Source organism: Apteryx rowi, unplaced genomic scaffold (genome assembly GCF_003343035.1).
Source record: "Apteryx rowi isolate R43461 unplaced genomic scaffold, aptRow1 scaffold_372, whole genome shotgun sequence".
Lineage (NCBI taxonomy): Eukaryota > Metazoa > Chordata > Aves > Apterygiformes > Apterygidae > Apteryx > Apteryx rowi.
The window spans coordinates 384,158-398,575 of record NW_020450219.1 but is presented as its reverse complement, the minus strand read 5'-3'; the positions used below and the strand labels follow the sequence as shown (position 1 = coordinate 398,575).

The 14,418-nt window shown below is 40.9% G+C and overlaps 1 protein-coding gene across 1 annotated transcript; it reads right to left on the bottom strand.

Annotated features, from left to right (window-relative positions):
- Positions 1-332: 332 nt before the first annotated feature.
- On the bottom strand, positions 333-13,912 carry CKAP2 (cytoskeleton associated protein 2). The gene is made up of 9 exons (XM_026073666.1): positions 13,852-13,912; positions 10,555-10,642; positions 8,397-8,475; positions 5,788-6,605; positions 4,566-4,755; positions 3,796-3,963; positions 3,194-3,266; positions 2,237-2,624; positions 333-1,367 (listed from the first exon to the last, which is right to left on the bottom strand). The coding sequence occupies exons 1-9, from the start codon at positions 13,910-13,912 to the stop codon at positions 1,130-1,132; spliced, it is 2,103 nt and encodes a 700-aa protein (XP_025929451.1). The 3' UTR covers positions 333-1,129.
- Between the last annotated feature and the right edge of the window lie 506 nt (positions 13,913-14,418).

The following is a 14,418-nucleotide window of genomic DNA, read 5'->3' as shown; positions in this document are numbered from 1 at the left end:
ACCCTCAACCACCGCCCTTCGGGCAGGCACTGCCGCCGCCGGTCTAACTCTAAACCACCGCCCTTCGAGCAGCCACTGCCCTTGGCGTCAGGGGTGGGGGAAGTTTTCTGAGGGGAAGGTGCTGCAGCACTGGGCTGCAGCAGCACGAATATAACGAGAACCCGTGCTTGAGGCAAATGGCGCCTCCCTGCTGTGAAGGGAAGAGTCCAGCTTGCAGTCAGGACTAAGCCACTGAAGACAGAAAGTGTTCAACTGTTAAGCTTTATTAAGTCACAGTTGAGCTCATCTTTGCATACTGAAATAAATCCAACTTCTTCCTTGGATGCAAAAAATTTCATGGCATTCTGCATGTTTCAGCTTACTTTCAAGAATCGATTACAGTTATTTCCAGAGTTCAGTCCCTCAGGACTGTAGCCTTATTCCACAATTACCATTTCCAGCCTAAAACCCATAAATAAAGAACAATACAGGTCAGTTCAGTTTAATAAATCTACCATATTACAGAGTAATGCAAAACAATATTAGAATAGTCACATAGTAATTAGTGTATGAGAGCCCATCTAAGGTAAATTAGTTGATCTATTAATCCAAGTAACTAAAGGTATTAAAGTCAGTTTGTTGAAATAACCCCTAAAAATAGATACTGCAGTATTGTTTAAACTAGTTCCACTACTTACTAGCTGGTTTTAGTTTTCAAAACTAAAAGTTGCTATAGTAGACATTGCCCTATTGGAATTTGTAAGGTATTTTTGTTTAAGCTGAAAGTTAGAATAATGTGCAATTCTAATGAACATATAGGAATTAACAGGAAAACAGTAGGTGCTAGCAATACACTACAATTGCAAAACTTATATGTAGTATGTTAAACTTAGTCTTTAATTCAGTATTTAATATGAATCATTTAACATGAAGACACTGATGTTTAAGTACCAAAGCAGACCAACAGATTTACCAGAGTCTGAGAATGTACACAAATTTACAAGTTTAAAAGTTTAGTGACACAGCTGTCAAATTTGATCCTTAAGCCATCCTTGACAGTTTTGGATAGCACCTCTCTCAAAGTTGAGGAAAAAAAAAACCTTTAAAAAGGATTCAACTCCCCCCTTCCCTTGCAGAATTATTACTACTTTTACTCTTCTACATCAGTACTTGTTTCTTTCAGTGCATTGTTCTGTCTGTGGATACAGGCAGTGAGTTTTGATCCCAGTTCTCCCAGCTGTTCCAGTGAAGACACACAGGGATCATGATCCTTAACAGTATCTGACAACTTGCACATCTTTTCCCGTATACGTTGAGAATATCGCAGAGGGGTTACAATTTTCAGGTCTTTAGCATTGGAGTCATTTGCCTCATGGTGCATCTTCATACTTAGGAAAAGAAAAATATTGTACTGAACATGGGTACATAATTATACACACTACCTCTACAGCATCTAGTAGAAAGAGCAGGTCATGACCCCCAGTCAGATCTTTCACATTTCCATAGCCAAAGGAAACAGCAAACAGGTCCTTCACCTTCATACAGTTAAAACTAGAGAACTATTGAGTTAATGTACAACTCTTTCCTTGGGCAAAATATTTTAATCTGGTGAACCTCCTGAAACATGTTCCCAAAGGTAGATTTTTAAGTTTTGAGTGTTCCATCAAGGGGAAACTATTCTTTCTGCAATGAGGGACAGCAGACAGCTGCTAGGGTGCAACTTCATCAAATTCCAAAGCTGAACATGACTAAGTTTGCTGTCTCAGAAGGACACGTTGTGGCAATAAAGAATGTAAGTGTTATTTGTTTTGTTGCAGGATTACCATCCGATTTTTGCCTCAAGATACAATCAAGGTTATCTTCAGAGGATAATTATATCATGTTCACTTCCTTGCTATTGTATGACATGCAACCACATTTATGTTTGAGAAAGGAAATAACTGGGGAAACCTACTTTCCCTTTACCCAACCCAGTGTGGAAATGCTGTCAACACATGGGCTCTGGAAGGGGATCCTGAATTCATGCCTTTGCTACATAGATTTGATTACTCTGTAGTTAGGGATTCAACAAGCAAAACAGTTCATTTGAATTTGAAGCCTCCATTCTAACAGATGACTCTGGGCAGGGGGGAAAAGAAGCTTTTCCCTGAAAGACAGATGGAAGCAGGAAAAAGTCTAAGTTCTTGATATCCTTTTAATAAAATGTTCATAAACCCAGATACTGCAAACTTTCCATAGTTACCTTAAGTAATCTTACCTTTCCAAGTATGGAGTTGTAGATAGATTGTATTTCATTAAATAAGATGCATCATTCTCCTTGTCAGGAGAATTAAGTGCTCGGGTTACATCTTTTACCCTGTCTTCATTCTGCTCTTCTGTTTCACATTTTCCTGACTTCTTTGTACGTTCTTTAGTTTTGTGCTTTTTATTCTTTTTTGGCAAGATCTCTTCTCTTGGCTTCAAGTCTAAATCCATTTCTTCATTTTTGATCGCTTCATTGCTAGTCTCTGCCTTATTTCTCTCTGCTTTCTGGTCCTCATCTGAGTTGAGATCCTTGAAGACCTCCTGAACTTGCTCTGCAGATGCATTAGCTTCCTTGCCGACTTCCACTACCTCACTTAAATGAGCTTCTATCACAGCTCCCCCTAAAGTTAAAATATTGGAAGTACAGCTGTATTAGTTGCAACCAAAGAAGTTAATCACCATGTGATACAAGGGCTCAACAAATATTTTAATCTTTTTAGGGAGATCTCTGAAAGATTTTGGCAGGTTTTCATTATGAATTATGCTGTACTGAACAGGTATATGGCTGCTGTGCTTCCAAAACCACTTTTAATTGACACTATGTCATAGTGCAATCTTGCTACAGCATCTACTATTGAGGCATCTTAAGTATCAAAGAAGCAACTGATTTTTAGCTCACAAGAATGTTTTAATTTGCTATAAGTTTGATTCTCAGGCTAAAGAAGCTGATCAACATTGATCTGATAGAGCTTAAGTCTGAACATAAAAGCTTCTCCACTGCCAGGTACCACACATGTTAACATGCCTACAATTGAAAAGGATTAGTTTATCAAGATTAATTTTGAAGGACAAGTGAATTCAAGTACAACATAATCACAGGGAAAGTTTCCATAAAATAAAATTTCATATAGGCACAAATAGTTTGAACAGTTGACTTGTATTGACTTAGACTTAGAGTACTCAAACTTACCATCCTCAGACTTAAACAGGCTTTCAGTATTTTTCATAATATCTATTAGTGTGTGTCGTAGTTCATCTTTAGGCTGAAAAAAATGTTTGTTACTGTTTTAGAAAAACAATTCCAAAATTGACCATTTCAACTTTTGGTATAACAGTTACAGAGAAAGTGGTACAGACTGTACAATGTTCATGTTATAAATCCTTTAATGCTGTTGGAATACAAGTCAGAACACAAGTGAATCCTGCTGCATGGCAAAGCTATGTTTGATGCACTAAAATCTTGCTGATATTAAAGCACAGGAATTAAGTCCACTAGTAAATGTAAAATTAAGTTCTATTTTGGGTTTCTAGCAGTACTAGAAGTCTCAATCCTTAATTTCTCCTAGGCAGAGCATCATATGGTATTTTGATGATCTTAAGCCTTTCTCCTTGAAAGTAATGAGCAAATATCTGTGGAGGTTACAGAGCAARCAAAATCCAGTTTTTGCTTAAGTAGCTCAGATAGCTATCCTATTATTATAAAAGTACTTACTAAAATTGAAAGTAGTTGTATTTTATAGACTATACTTTTTATGCCTTTAAGTTTGTTAATCTTAAAAGCAGGTTTCTTACCATTGCTCCTGCCAAAACAGCTTCCTCATAGACAACAATGAGCTTTTCAAGAGGGCCCATCTGTTCAAGATGCATACAGCAGATCCAATATTTTGCAAGCTTTTTAGCCCCAGGAATATTCTTTATCAGGTCTTCCAACATGGCACGTACTTCATCACTTTGACATCCCTAAAGTGTACATGAGAGGAGAGATTTAACTGCAGTGAACATCCTGAGGCACTATATTTTAGCTGGTTTTGACCTAAAAAAAGCAAGGAAGCTTTTTTTTTTGAAGAGTAATTCTGAAAGTTGAAGATAGCAAGTATTTACAAGACTGAACTGTGCAGGAATATGATGTCATTGCTTTAACAGGAGACTTCTCATTCACCTGTTCTTCCAAACAAGAACTATTTAAACAGTATTGTAAGCAGAATGGGTAGAGTCAATAGTACATCTTCGGAACTACTGTAAACAGGCTTTTTCAGAGGTCCAGACAAGTTTCTACAAATGCAAACTTGTTCTAGCTTAATTACTTCATAGCCAATATCATTACTTTACGGCTTTTCTGCTTTATTACTTTAACATTATAGCTAATTTCATTGTATAGCTCAGTAAACTAGTGAAGTTTTTCAGATTTCTTCAAGTGTCAGAAAAAAGCTAAGATATTGCTTAATTTGGGGAGTAACTAGTCCCCTGCATCTGAGTCACAATTCCACCATGTCTGCAGGACTTCCATGGCCTAGGCACCTACATGATTATAGGATTAACTTGGCAAGCAAGAGATCTTATACCTGTTCAGTTAACTGCAGACATTCTGAGAGAGTCTTGTTGACTTTTTCACCATGTAATAAATGCTCTAAGGAATCATCAGTAGAAGAGAATTTCTGTGCTTCACTTTTTGACTGGGCTCCCAAGGACACAGATGCAGGTGGTCTCCTCATCACTTTTCCTTTAGATGCCCTCCATTCAGCCAGGCAAGCTCTGCATTTAAGAACATTATTAGCTGTAATCAAACAGATGTTTATTATTTCTACATTGATTGACACTAATTAGGTTAAGTCATACAAAGACATACTTCATGAGAAGTTAAGTATCCACAGACAGTCCTCTAGTCCTTTCCCTTTAATCCTAAAAGGCATACAGTTGCCACATAAATCTGTGCAGAAAACTCAGAACCACAACTAACACCCCAGTTGCTACCTATCTACCAAGTTGGAATACTTAAATGTCTCCTTTTCCAGCAGCAGCAAGACTTAGGCTACAAACCCTGTTTTTCTGGAGAGGGTAAAAATGTGCTTCTGAACTATTGGTCTGTGGCACCTCTCTTCCCTAATTGCAATCATCCACTTCAGAGCAGAAAACTAGAGGAAAAAGATTGTCCCTAAAGACAAAGCATAAAGAGCAACTATGGACACTATCACACAGCTTTTAAATCTGGAACTGATGTTGTCTTTAAGTGTAATTCTGTTTTCACAACTATTTCATTTCCCCCCCTTTCCCCAGACCACCAATTTTTGTTAAACATGACTTTCTACAACTTTTAGATCACCCATCATCACCCTGTTATCTAGGCTGTATTCACAAAGCCAAAAAATATTTCATTGACAAATGCTGTCCTTTAGCCTATGAATATGCTCACTTCTATATACATTTTGCATGATTTTTTTWAAGCACTGGTGTACACATGCAATTCATTTACAGGAGTATCTGTGTCATGCTTACTAAGACTGTCACAACATTTAGCCTAGAAGAACTGGAAACATGAGTTTTCTATTCATATTTGCACAGGACAAACTAAGCTGAAGAGATGCTACAATTAGTCCAAATCCCAATTTTTCAGTATTAAGACTGCAGTTTTAGTCTACTGACTTTTGGTCAACATGAAGTTCAATTTAAACAGTCAGTTCTTAGTTTTCAGTGTCTCTACAGCAACAGATAGATCAATTTAGGTATTGTTGGAAAGAAGGTCTAAATACCTCATGAGATCAAGCTACAAGACAGTAATTCAGTTACCTTCTCTCTTCTGCTGACTCTTTTGGCAGAACAGATTTTCTGTTGCCAATAGCTTTAAGATCCTGTCCTGACTTGGTAACAGGAACAACAGAAATTGCTTTTGCTGTAGCTTCTGGTCTTGCATCTTCGCAAGAATCTGCAAGTTTCACTGCTAACATTTTGTGGTCAGAATTGTTAGAAGCGGCCCTCCGTGGCACTGGTCCCCTTCTACCAATCATCTTTTGGACTGTTACTTTTGTCAGTGATACAGCAGATGTTGATTGTTGCTTATTCAGACTGGACTGTGAGTTAAGAGCTTTGCTAGCTGGTTTACTCTGGAATGGGAGGACACCCTTTGGTTTCACAGAATTAGGGGAGTTTGTGACTTTGATGGTCTTCATAACTACATTGCAGTTGCTTGTAGAAAGAGATCTCACGGATGGTTTGGTGGCAGAAATAAGAGGCTTCTTATCTGGCAAAGAACTCTTCTCCCCCTCGCTTTTTGGTGCTTTTCGGAAGGAGTTTACCTTGGATTGGATAACTTTGCCACGATATGTACCAGGCACTGGTTTCTTTGGTAGGCTGACAATTGAATTTTGTTTTTCTGCAATCAGTTGTTTCTCTTTTATACTTCTGACATGCAAGAAAGACTGGCTAAGTGATACATGCTGAGGTTTTATTTCAGTGACTTTATCCTTGGAAGTAAGATCTTCAAGATTATAGCTTGTCCCCAATGTGGAATTTGCGCGACTGATGGTAGAAGACTTTAAAGTAACATTTTCTTCTAAGGTTCTGCTTGATTGGTCCCATGAAAGTTTATCAGCATTCTCTGTATCTTCCTGAAATCAAAGGCATATCCACAGAGATGTTAAAAGTACATTCATGCTGCATGTTTCATTCATGTTTCTGAAAGAGGCCTTTCACACATATATAGAAAGTCATCTACTCTTACTGCAGAATCCACATCCAAGAATCAAATAAGAATTATCTGAACTCTGCCCTTGGGAGTAAGGGTACACAACATAAGGGCTAAATGCTTCTTACAGAAACTAAACTCTTAAAGCAATTGCTCATCCTCAGCTGCCAACACTGCCTTTTTAAAAAACAGTAAAAAATGCAAGTTTGCTTTAGGCTGCATACAGCCAGAAGCAATAGCTCACTTTGAATACTCCATCACTTCGCCATTCCTCCCCTTAGTGTGGATAGCCTGTTAACACAAGGTAGCAAGTAAAGCCCTTGAAAAAAGAGGTATTAGCATATGTTACCAGAAGAGGGAGAAATCTTCTTACTAACAAGCAACAGGATAAAATAGATGAAAAGTAGCAAATAGATAAAAAGAGGCTTGAATTTTATGTATGCCATTCTCCCTTACTACTCCTTGAAACTCTTGACCACATGTTCTCAGCATAATCCTAGCTCAGAGGTCATGAGAAGTGGGATCTAGTCTTTTCCTTAACAGTTGTTCTACAGCAGCTAATGCAGCACTGTTCAAGCAGCAGCTTATGGAACAGTGAAATATCCAAAGACAGGAAAAATACCAGAACAGCACATGGAAGTTTGCAGAAACTGATCACTGCCTGGAGTTCATTGCTCATGTGAGGTGGGAAAGTACTGCTGCAGAGAACATTGTTAACTCTTGAAGTCATTGCTTAGGATTTTACTCAGAAAATTATTCAACTAGATCACTACATAGATCTCTAAGGAAGATACCCTTGAATTATAAGAAAACAGTACTGCAGCTTATTTCCTGAACTGTCTTTCAGACTTAGAATTTTAGATTTGACCAATAGCAGTCAATAGCAGTCCTTGTGCTCAAGAACTAGTTATTTAAAGGATCCACCAAATTTGTCAACTCAACTTTAAAATGATATGAGAAATTAACACAGACCAAATAACCCCCCTCCTTCTGGAAATTTCTAAAAACCCTTGTTCCCCCCCATTGGATTTTTTCCTCTTAACACTCGTTTTCAAAATTCTTTCCTCAAATAACCCCAGATTTCTCAAATCTTTTGGATGCCTCACTGCCAAGGTCAAAACCATCTAACATGAATGTAGGTTTTGTCTAGTGTTTCCCCACCTTTTGCTAAGAACAGGTCTAGAGGGGAAACCATATTTTGCTATTTCTAGCAGCACAACCATGTACATGGGTACATCTCAATTCTAGAAAAGTTGCACAAAATGATATAGGAGAAACATTTCTTTAAACTCTAATCAGGTATTCAGCATCTGCTTCCGAGCACATTAAGTTTGCCAGCATTATAACTGAAAACCACACATGTTCATGAGCTGGTTTTGTTGGGGTCTTTTGAAGGTTTGGGGGGATTTTGTTTAAATAACTTAGTGCAATAGAAATTCTGACAGCAGAAGACCTTGCTCAGATTTWAAAAAACATCCTAAAGACTAAATGCATCCAAAAAGCTCCAAGAACCCCAAGGTGTGAAAATTGAATCCATTTTATTTGAGCAATAATTCTTCATCCCCTCTCCAGTCAGGTACAAACTAAGTCTCAGTATGATGCATTGCATACAGTGATGTGGCAGTGCACTAGAACTGTTTAAGCAAGTAGAACATTGTAGCTACAGAAAAAGAGTGCCATCAGTATTTGAATATCAGTCTAAGAAAAGACTTACCATTTTTGGCTTTGCAGATTTTAAGGCCTGTATTTTGTCTTGCAGTTTATTGCTAGTTACTTTCCCAGTTCTGCTACTGCTTTAAAAAAAGAAGACAATTTAAATCATCTTGCAAAATAACAAAAAAATATTTTTAGAGCAAGTTAACATGCTCCAGGTGGCAGTCTACAGGTGGAATTCACACTGAAGCATTTCTATTCAGCTTGTATTCTTCCTCCAGAAAAGATAAATGGCTAATCAAGCCACGGCTCAGACTGCAGAACTTCCCTTCCTGCACCATAAAGAGCTGACTAGCTGGGAGGGCAGAGCAGCAAACAGACCATATTTACTGCAGTCACCACTCACATTTAAGGAGGAATAGCAACCTCTCTTGCCTGACATATCTACTATAGAGGTCAAGTTTTGCACATGCTGCATGTTTGGGGGGGGGGGNAAGGAGCAACATCCTGCAAAAGGTGTCAAAGCTGGGCTATTGCAATAACCAGAGGCCTGGCCTTTTGGGGTGAGTCTGGGTAGGGATACATAGTTCCTATCTGGCCTTTGGGGTGAGTCTGGGCAGGGATATATAGTTCCTATCACACTGAGCTTCCAAAACCTGCAACCAAGCACCAGAGCTGGCAAGATCACACTACCCAGTAAGTACAAAAACCACTAAGACCAGCATTACCTCCTAGAAGCTATGAAAATCTAATGACAGCTCAAAAGAAAACATTTGAGTTTCAAGTTACAAATTCAAATTCTTCCTCAAATGCTTCATAATGCAATAAATAGAACAAGTAGCACAAGTTGCATGCCACTTAAAATTAATATTCCAGTTAGTTAGCAACGAATATCTTTGCATCAGAAGATGCTCTGAAAGCTGAATTGAAAAGGAAGGTAAAGACACATTAGTGAGTTCTGAATACTGGAGAAAGCAGTCTGTATCATGTTATCACCTCATTTTCACCTATGACACAGAAAATACATTAAGGGAACTGATCAGAAAACCCAGTCTTAAGGCCAGCCCACAGTGTAGGCTAGTAACAGCTTCCAGAAAGGGAAATATCTGCAAAATAAAAGTATTAGTCATAACCACAAACATGATGTCACTTAACAGTGAGTTAACTGAAAGCTATAAATAGCCCTGGAATTTAATAGCCAGGGAAGGAACTGAAAGCAAGGAAAAGAGATAAAGTAGACCAAACACTAAATTAAGATGACTATTTCTACAATGCAAGCAGTTTGCACTGATTTTTTAACTCAAGATAGCCTTCTACAACATGAAAGTAGCTGCCTCTTTCTGCTACACACAAAGTGTCTGTCAAAGGATATTTATCCTTGGCATTTATGTGTATTTTATATTCAAAAGTCATTGCTGTTTGATTTGTACCACTAAGCAGTTCCATCTGCTGTTGAACATGGGACCATACCACTTCAAGTATATGAAGTGATAAACAAGAGTTCCCAAGCAGATGAACACAAATTTCACACTGAAATTTGCCATTTGCAAAAAAAGATCAGAGTGACAAAGCTGCACCATGAACTGATATTAGAGCTAGAACCCTCTGTAGTGCTTCACACTACTGTGTTCTCTAAGGAAACTTCTGTTGCTTATTTGGAAGTCTTATATTAACAAAATATTTATCCAGACTTTAGCCAACAGCAGGAAGAAGATTTAAATACAACAATAAGAAGTTAATATGTACAACTGGTGAGAGATAGCCTACATTATGCTACCTGCTTATCCATTGCACGGGCTGGGTTCAATTACAGTATATTTGCTTTTAACAGAAAATAGTGAWTTAGTAACTAAGTGTAATGAAGATGGACAAAATAGATGCAGTGAATACAGACAGCATAACCCGAGTAGAAACTGGGGGAAAAAAAGTTATTTGTAGAATGAAAGTTAGAGGCAAGCAGCAAAGTGGCATCTAAAATAAGAGTTCTGCCTTGAAGGTATCCTGTCTTTCTGTCTCAGTCTCAAGAGAAGCAGATAACATAGTCCATGAGCTGCATTTATTAAAAGATGCATTTGTTTCACAAAAGCTTTTAGTATTTGCTGCCAATAAAAGAACCTTAGGAAATCATGGTTATCCGCAAGAACTGCTATTTAAGTCTTTTCCACCAACCATGGAATTTTCTAAAGGAACATTAGCCATAGCAAAAAGCATAACACTACCTGAAAGATGCCTGGTTTTCTTGAATGCACACACCAGAAAAGATCTTTTTTCTTGACAAATATTCTTCAACTTTTTGTCTTCTTTGCTCTAATGGATTAAAAAATATGTATTAAATTTTGTCTTCATTTTCAGCTCAATTACTAATTCAGGACAAACTCTGTCTCTTAAGAAAGGAAGTGCATTTAGGAAAGTACCAAGAAATTATGAAACTCAGACACTGGAGATTAAGAAAGTCTTCAGTTTAACATTCACATCTTATGACATCTCACACATTCTCTCATTTCTTGAGAAAGGCTATATTCAAAGTTAACTGTGAAATTACACTAAATCTGTACACAACAGATGTTTGGCTACATTAACTAGTAAGCTAAAAGAAACCTGATTTGCAATGGGAAGAAATTAGGCTCTTCCACCTTATATGGAGGTCTGTCCAATAATTCACATACCTATTGTTGGTTCAGCAAGCACACTTTTCACTTGTCACAGTTGTAAGGTAAGCATTTCACAGATGGAAAACAGCAAGCATGAACCCAGCAGACCATCTGTAAAATCACTTGCTTCTCCTACATTGTCACCAGGGCATCTGCACAAATGCTGGACCAACAGCAGGAATGTGAACAGTGTGGGACAATCCTGAAAGGGTTCTTAAACCAGCTGTCTTTGTCTTAATACAGAAAGTCATTCCAGAACAGGATACTATTTCCCATTTTTTCACTGGTTTACTGCACAGCAGAGACTATCAGTCCTTTGGAAGAGTGAATTGTTGATCTTCTGCAGAAGCCTTTCTTCTCCCCACAGGGAGCTAGTGATATGTCATGCTGGAAGCAGCCAGGACAGGATGGTCCTGCTCAAAGCAGAATGAGCTGAAGCATCTACACAGCCAGTCTTGACAGCTAGGACTTCCAGTCTTGCAACTGTTTCACATGCAGTGGGATGGCAGAGCAGGACATTAAAGCGTTAGCCACTCTGAGCAACACCTTTTCTTCATGGCATTCAAGAACTTGTAGCATTGCACCATCCTCCATCACAGACTCATTTACCAATGGAGCTTTCTTCAATGAATTCACAGATCAAACTGAACCTCCATAGCAGCCATGATGCCCCTTCTGAGCCTCTTTGCTCATTTTCTTCCTCTTGCATATCTTATCTTGCCCAGCATTCTTGATTCACACTTAAGAAGCCTCAGCAAGATCCCTCAAGATTGAGGTACTCTATTACTCAAGTTCAGATGCTGRAAACTGCAAAAATATCACACGAATGTTAATCTTGTAAAGCAAGAATTAAGCACTTCAGTGTGCAATTTCCATGGTAAAAATTTTCATCCCACAGAATGTGGCAGGTGTCCTCAGGGCCTCCTTCTAGTATAAGAGAACCCGAAAAAGGCAAGTTTTCTCATGCCCTGGCATACCAAAGCCCGAGTCACACAGCTGATAGAGTGGATTGAGACTTGGGCTTACTGCAGTGCTGTTTCATTTATGAGGCTGGGCCAATTCTGCTGAAAAGCTAGGTGCATGACTAATTTGCTAGCTGCCTGTGGTAAATGACAACAGTTAATAGGAATACCTCAAACAAGTTACAGAAGAATCATCCAGAGCTGACAAAAAATGCACTCAAACTCAGGCAAATTTGAAGAGTAGGGATTGTTTTATTGCATGCTTGGGAGGACCTAGGTTTCCAGTTGGGATCAAGGGAAGGGGCTTGCAAAGCTAAAGTTCTGCAAAGAAACCTGTGTCAAGAGCTCTTGTAGACCACGCACCAAGTTTGCTACAACAAACATTCTGCCCTTCGATGAGCTTTAGGTATTAAGAGAGGAACTAGGGTACAGTGTTGGTGCCTCGGCATTTGTATTAGGATCCAACTTCTGTATGGCTCATAAGCCTGAAAGCAGTTTTTATAGATTTTACTATTTAAAAGTATATCTAGGCTATCCTAATTAATCAAAGTCTGTAGTCTTTTTCAAGAAGYGTTGAGACGGAAGTTGTCCCGATTTTCTGTTATTACCCTACATAAACAAAAAGCAGCAGATGCTTTAAAAAAAGATAAAGGCTCTGCATATGTGCTTAGTGCAGCTGGATGATCAAGCAGTGAGGTCAACAACACAAGTGCAGTGATGCTTACCACTCACCACAGCTGTGCTGGCCTTAATACTCCAAGTGTTTTCAGGGGCAAAACTACTGGGAGCATTGGATGTTCAGGGTGACTTACATGTAGTTTAAGTTGGGATTTTGCAAAGCAGAGAGCTACAGGCCATCAGATGCATCTCCTTGAAAAAAGGTTGCTGATCTTGCCTTCGTTATCTCCTGCMTTGGCAGTAAGAGTACCTTGCGCCAAATCCTAGCATGCAGTTTGCTGAATGGCTGAGTGGTTGGAGTCATGCCATGGCACATGCTGTGGATTGCTAGCTTGTCTCTGAAGCTCTGTGGTTACATCACAGGACATGGCAGCCAATGCAAAGCCCTCACTCATTCCATCAACCATTTTGATCCCACAGTCTTGCATCTTCCCTTTTTCTAAAGAAAGGAAGACTAAAGCCTCAGAGTTTCCATCAGAAACAGAAGAAAACATTGTACCATAGTAACATATCCACCACACAGGTATACTCCCAGGTGTTTCCTCTGAGCATGCAAATACAGGGTGCAGGACAGTCATGCATCATATTTAAACAAAGGGATGTCACCCACTCCTAATCCCCCGTGAAAGCCCTGTGGGGTACCAGAGAGCCCGGTCCCTAGAGGAGACAAAGCTGTGAAGGTGCGGCGTATTCCCAGCCTGGCAGATCACCTTATTGCTCCAGAGCAGAGACATCTACAAGTACTACAAACGACACCAGTACAAAACTGTCCCTGGTCCCAGTAGAAATGAAGGCCTGTGATTTATTTTAGAATCTACCTCTAAGGCAAGGAGTTAACTTTCACAAGCATGCATTTTTATTCAGGCGTAACTAAACTGTATAGAGAAATCCTTATGTACTCAGCRCAATGCTTTGTATTACAGTTACCAAGCCAGCTCTGGAGGACCCCGGAGAGGCAGCGTACACCGGCTACCGCTGAGGGGGCGTGCCTCAGGCGGCCGCGCCTGCACACCCGCGGCCGGGGCCGCACGGAGCCCGGCTCCCCGTTGCGCATCCGCGCACACGCTGCTTCAGCAGCTCAAGCCTCAGGGCTTCCAACGGCAGCGTCTGACCAAAGCAGTCCCGCTCGTTCGACGGGCGAAAGCCAAGGCCCCCGAAAGGCGGGCGGCCCAGCCCCTCCAGGCTTCGCCCGCCGGGCCGGCCCCACTACCCCCGCAGCCCTTACCTCTGTAGGCCGGCTCGGAGCGGCGGCTGGGCGGCAGGCGCGGCGAGGGGCGCGCTGTCATGGCCGCCGGCGCTTTATAGGGGGCTGCGAGCGGCCGCGGCCCAACGCTGCCGCTGTTTGAATTACCCGCCGGGGAGCGCCTCCCTGATTGGGCCGGCCGCGCGACTTGAACTGGCCAATGGGCGCGCGCCTCGGGGGCGGGGCCGCCAGGGGGCGCTGGGGGTGCGCGCAGCCCCGGCGCGGTCTGGCCGGCCTCCCCGTGCACACGCGGCTCTGGAGCGCCCTGCCTGAGCGCGGTGGCTGGCTGGGAGGCGGGGCGGGCCCCTGGGCGCGCGGGGCGGGAGAGGGAGGTGTTTGCCAAGAGGACGTTTCGGTTCAAAGCAAATCGCAAGGTGCAGGGAGAAAGTTTCCTTGTTGCAGCGTTCTGTGACGCGTTTTAAAAAGGCGCCAAGGCGACCGCTCGGAGCGACTGAGGCGCACCTAAGGGCTTTTGCAGGGGGCTTTTGCCGGTGCACCGCGCTGCCCTGGTGGGCGGGCTGCGGCGCCCCGCCTGGCGGAGCGAGGCCG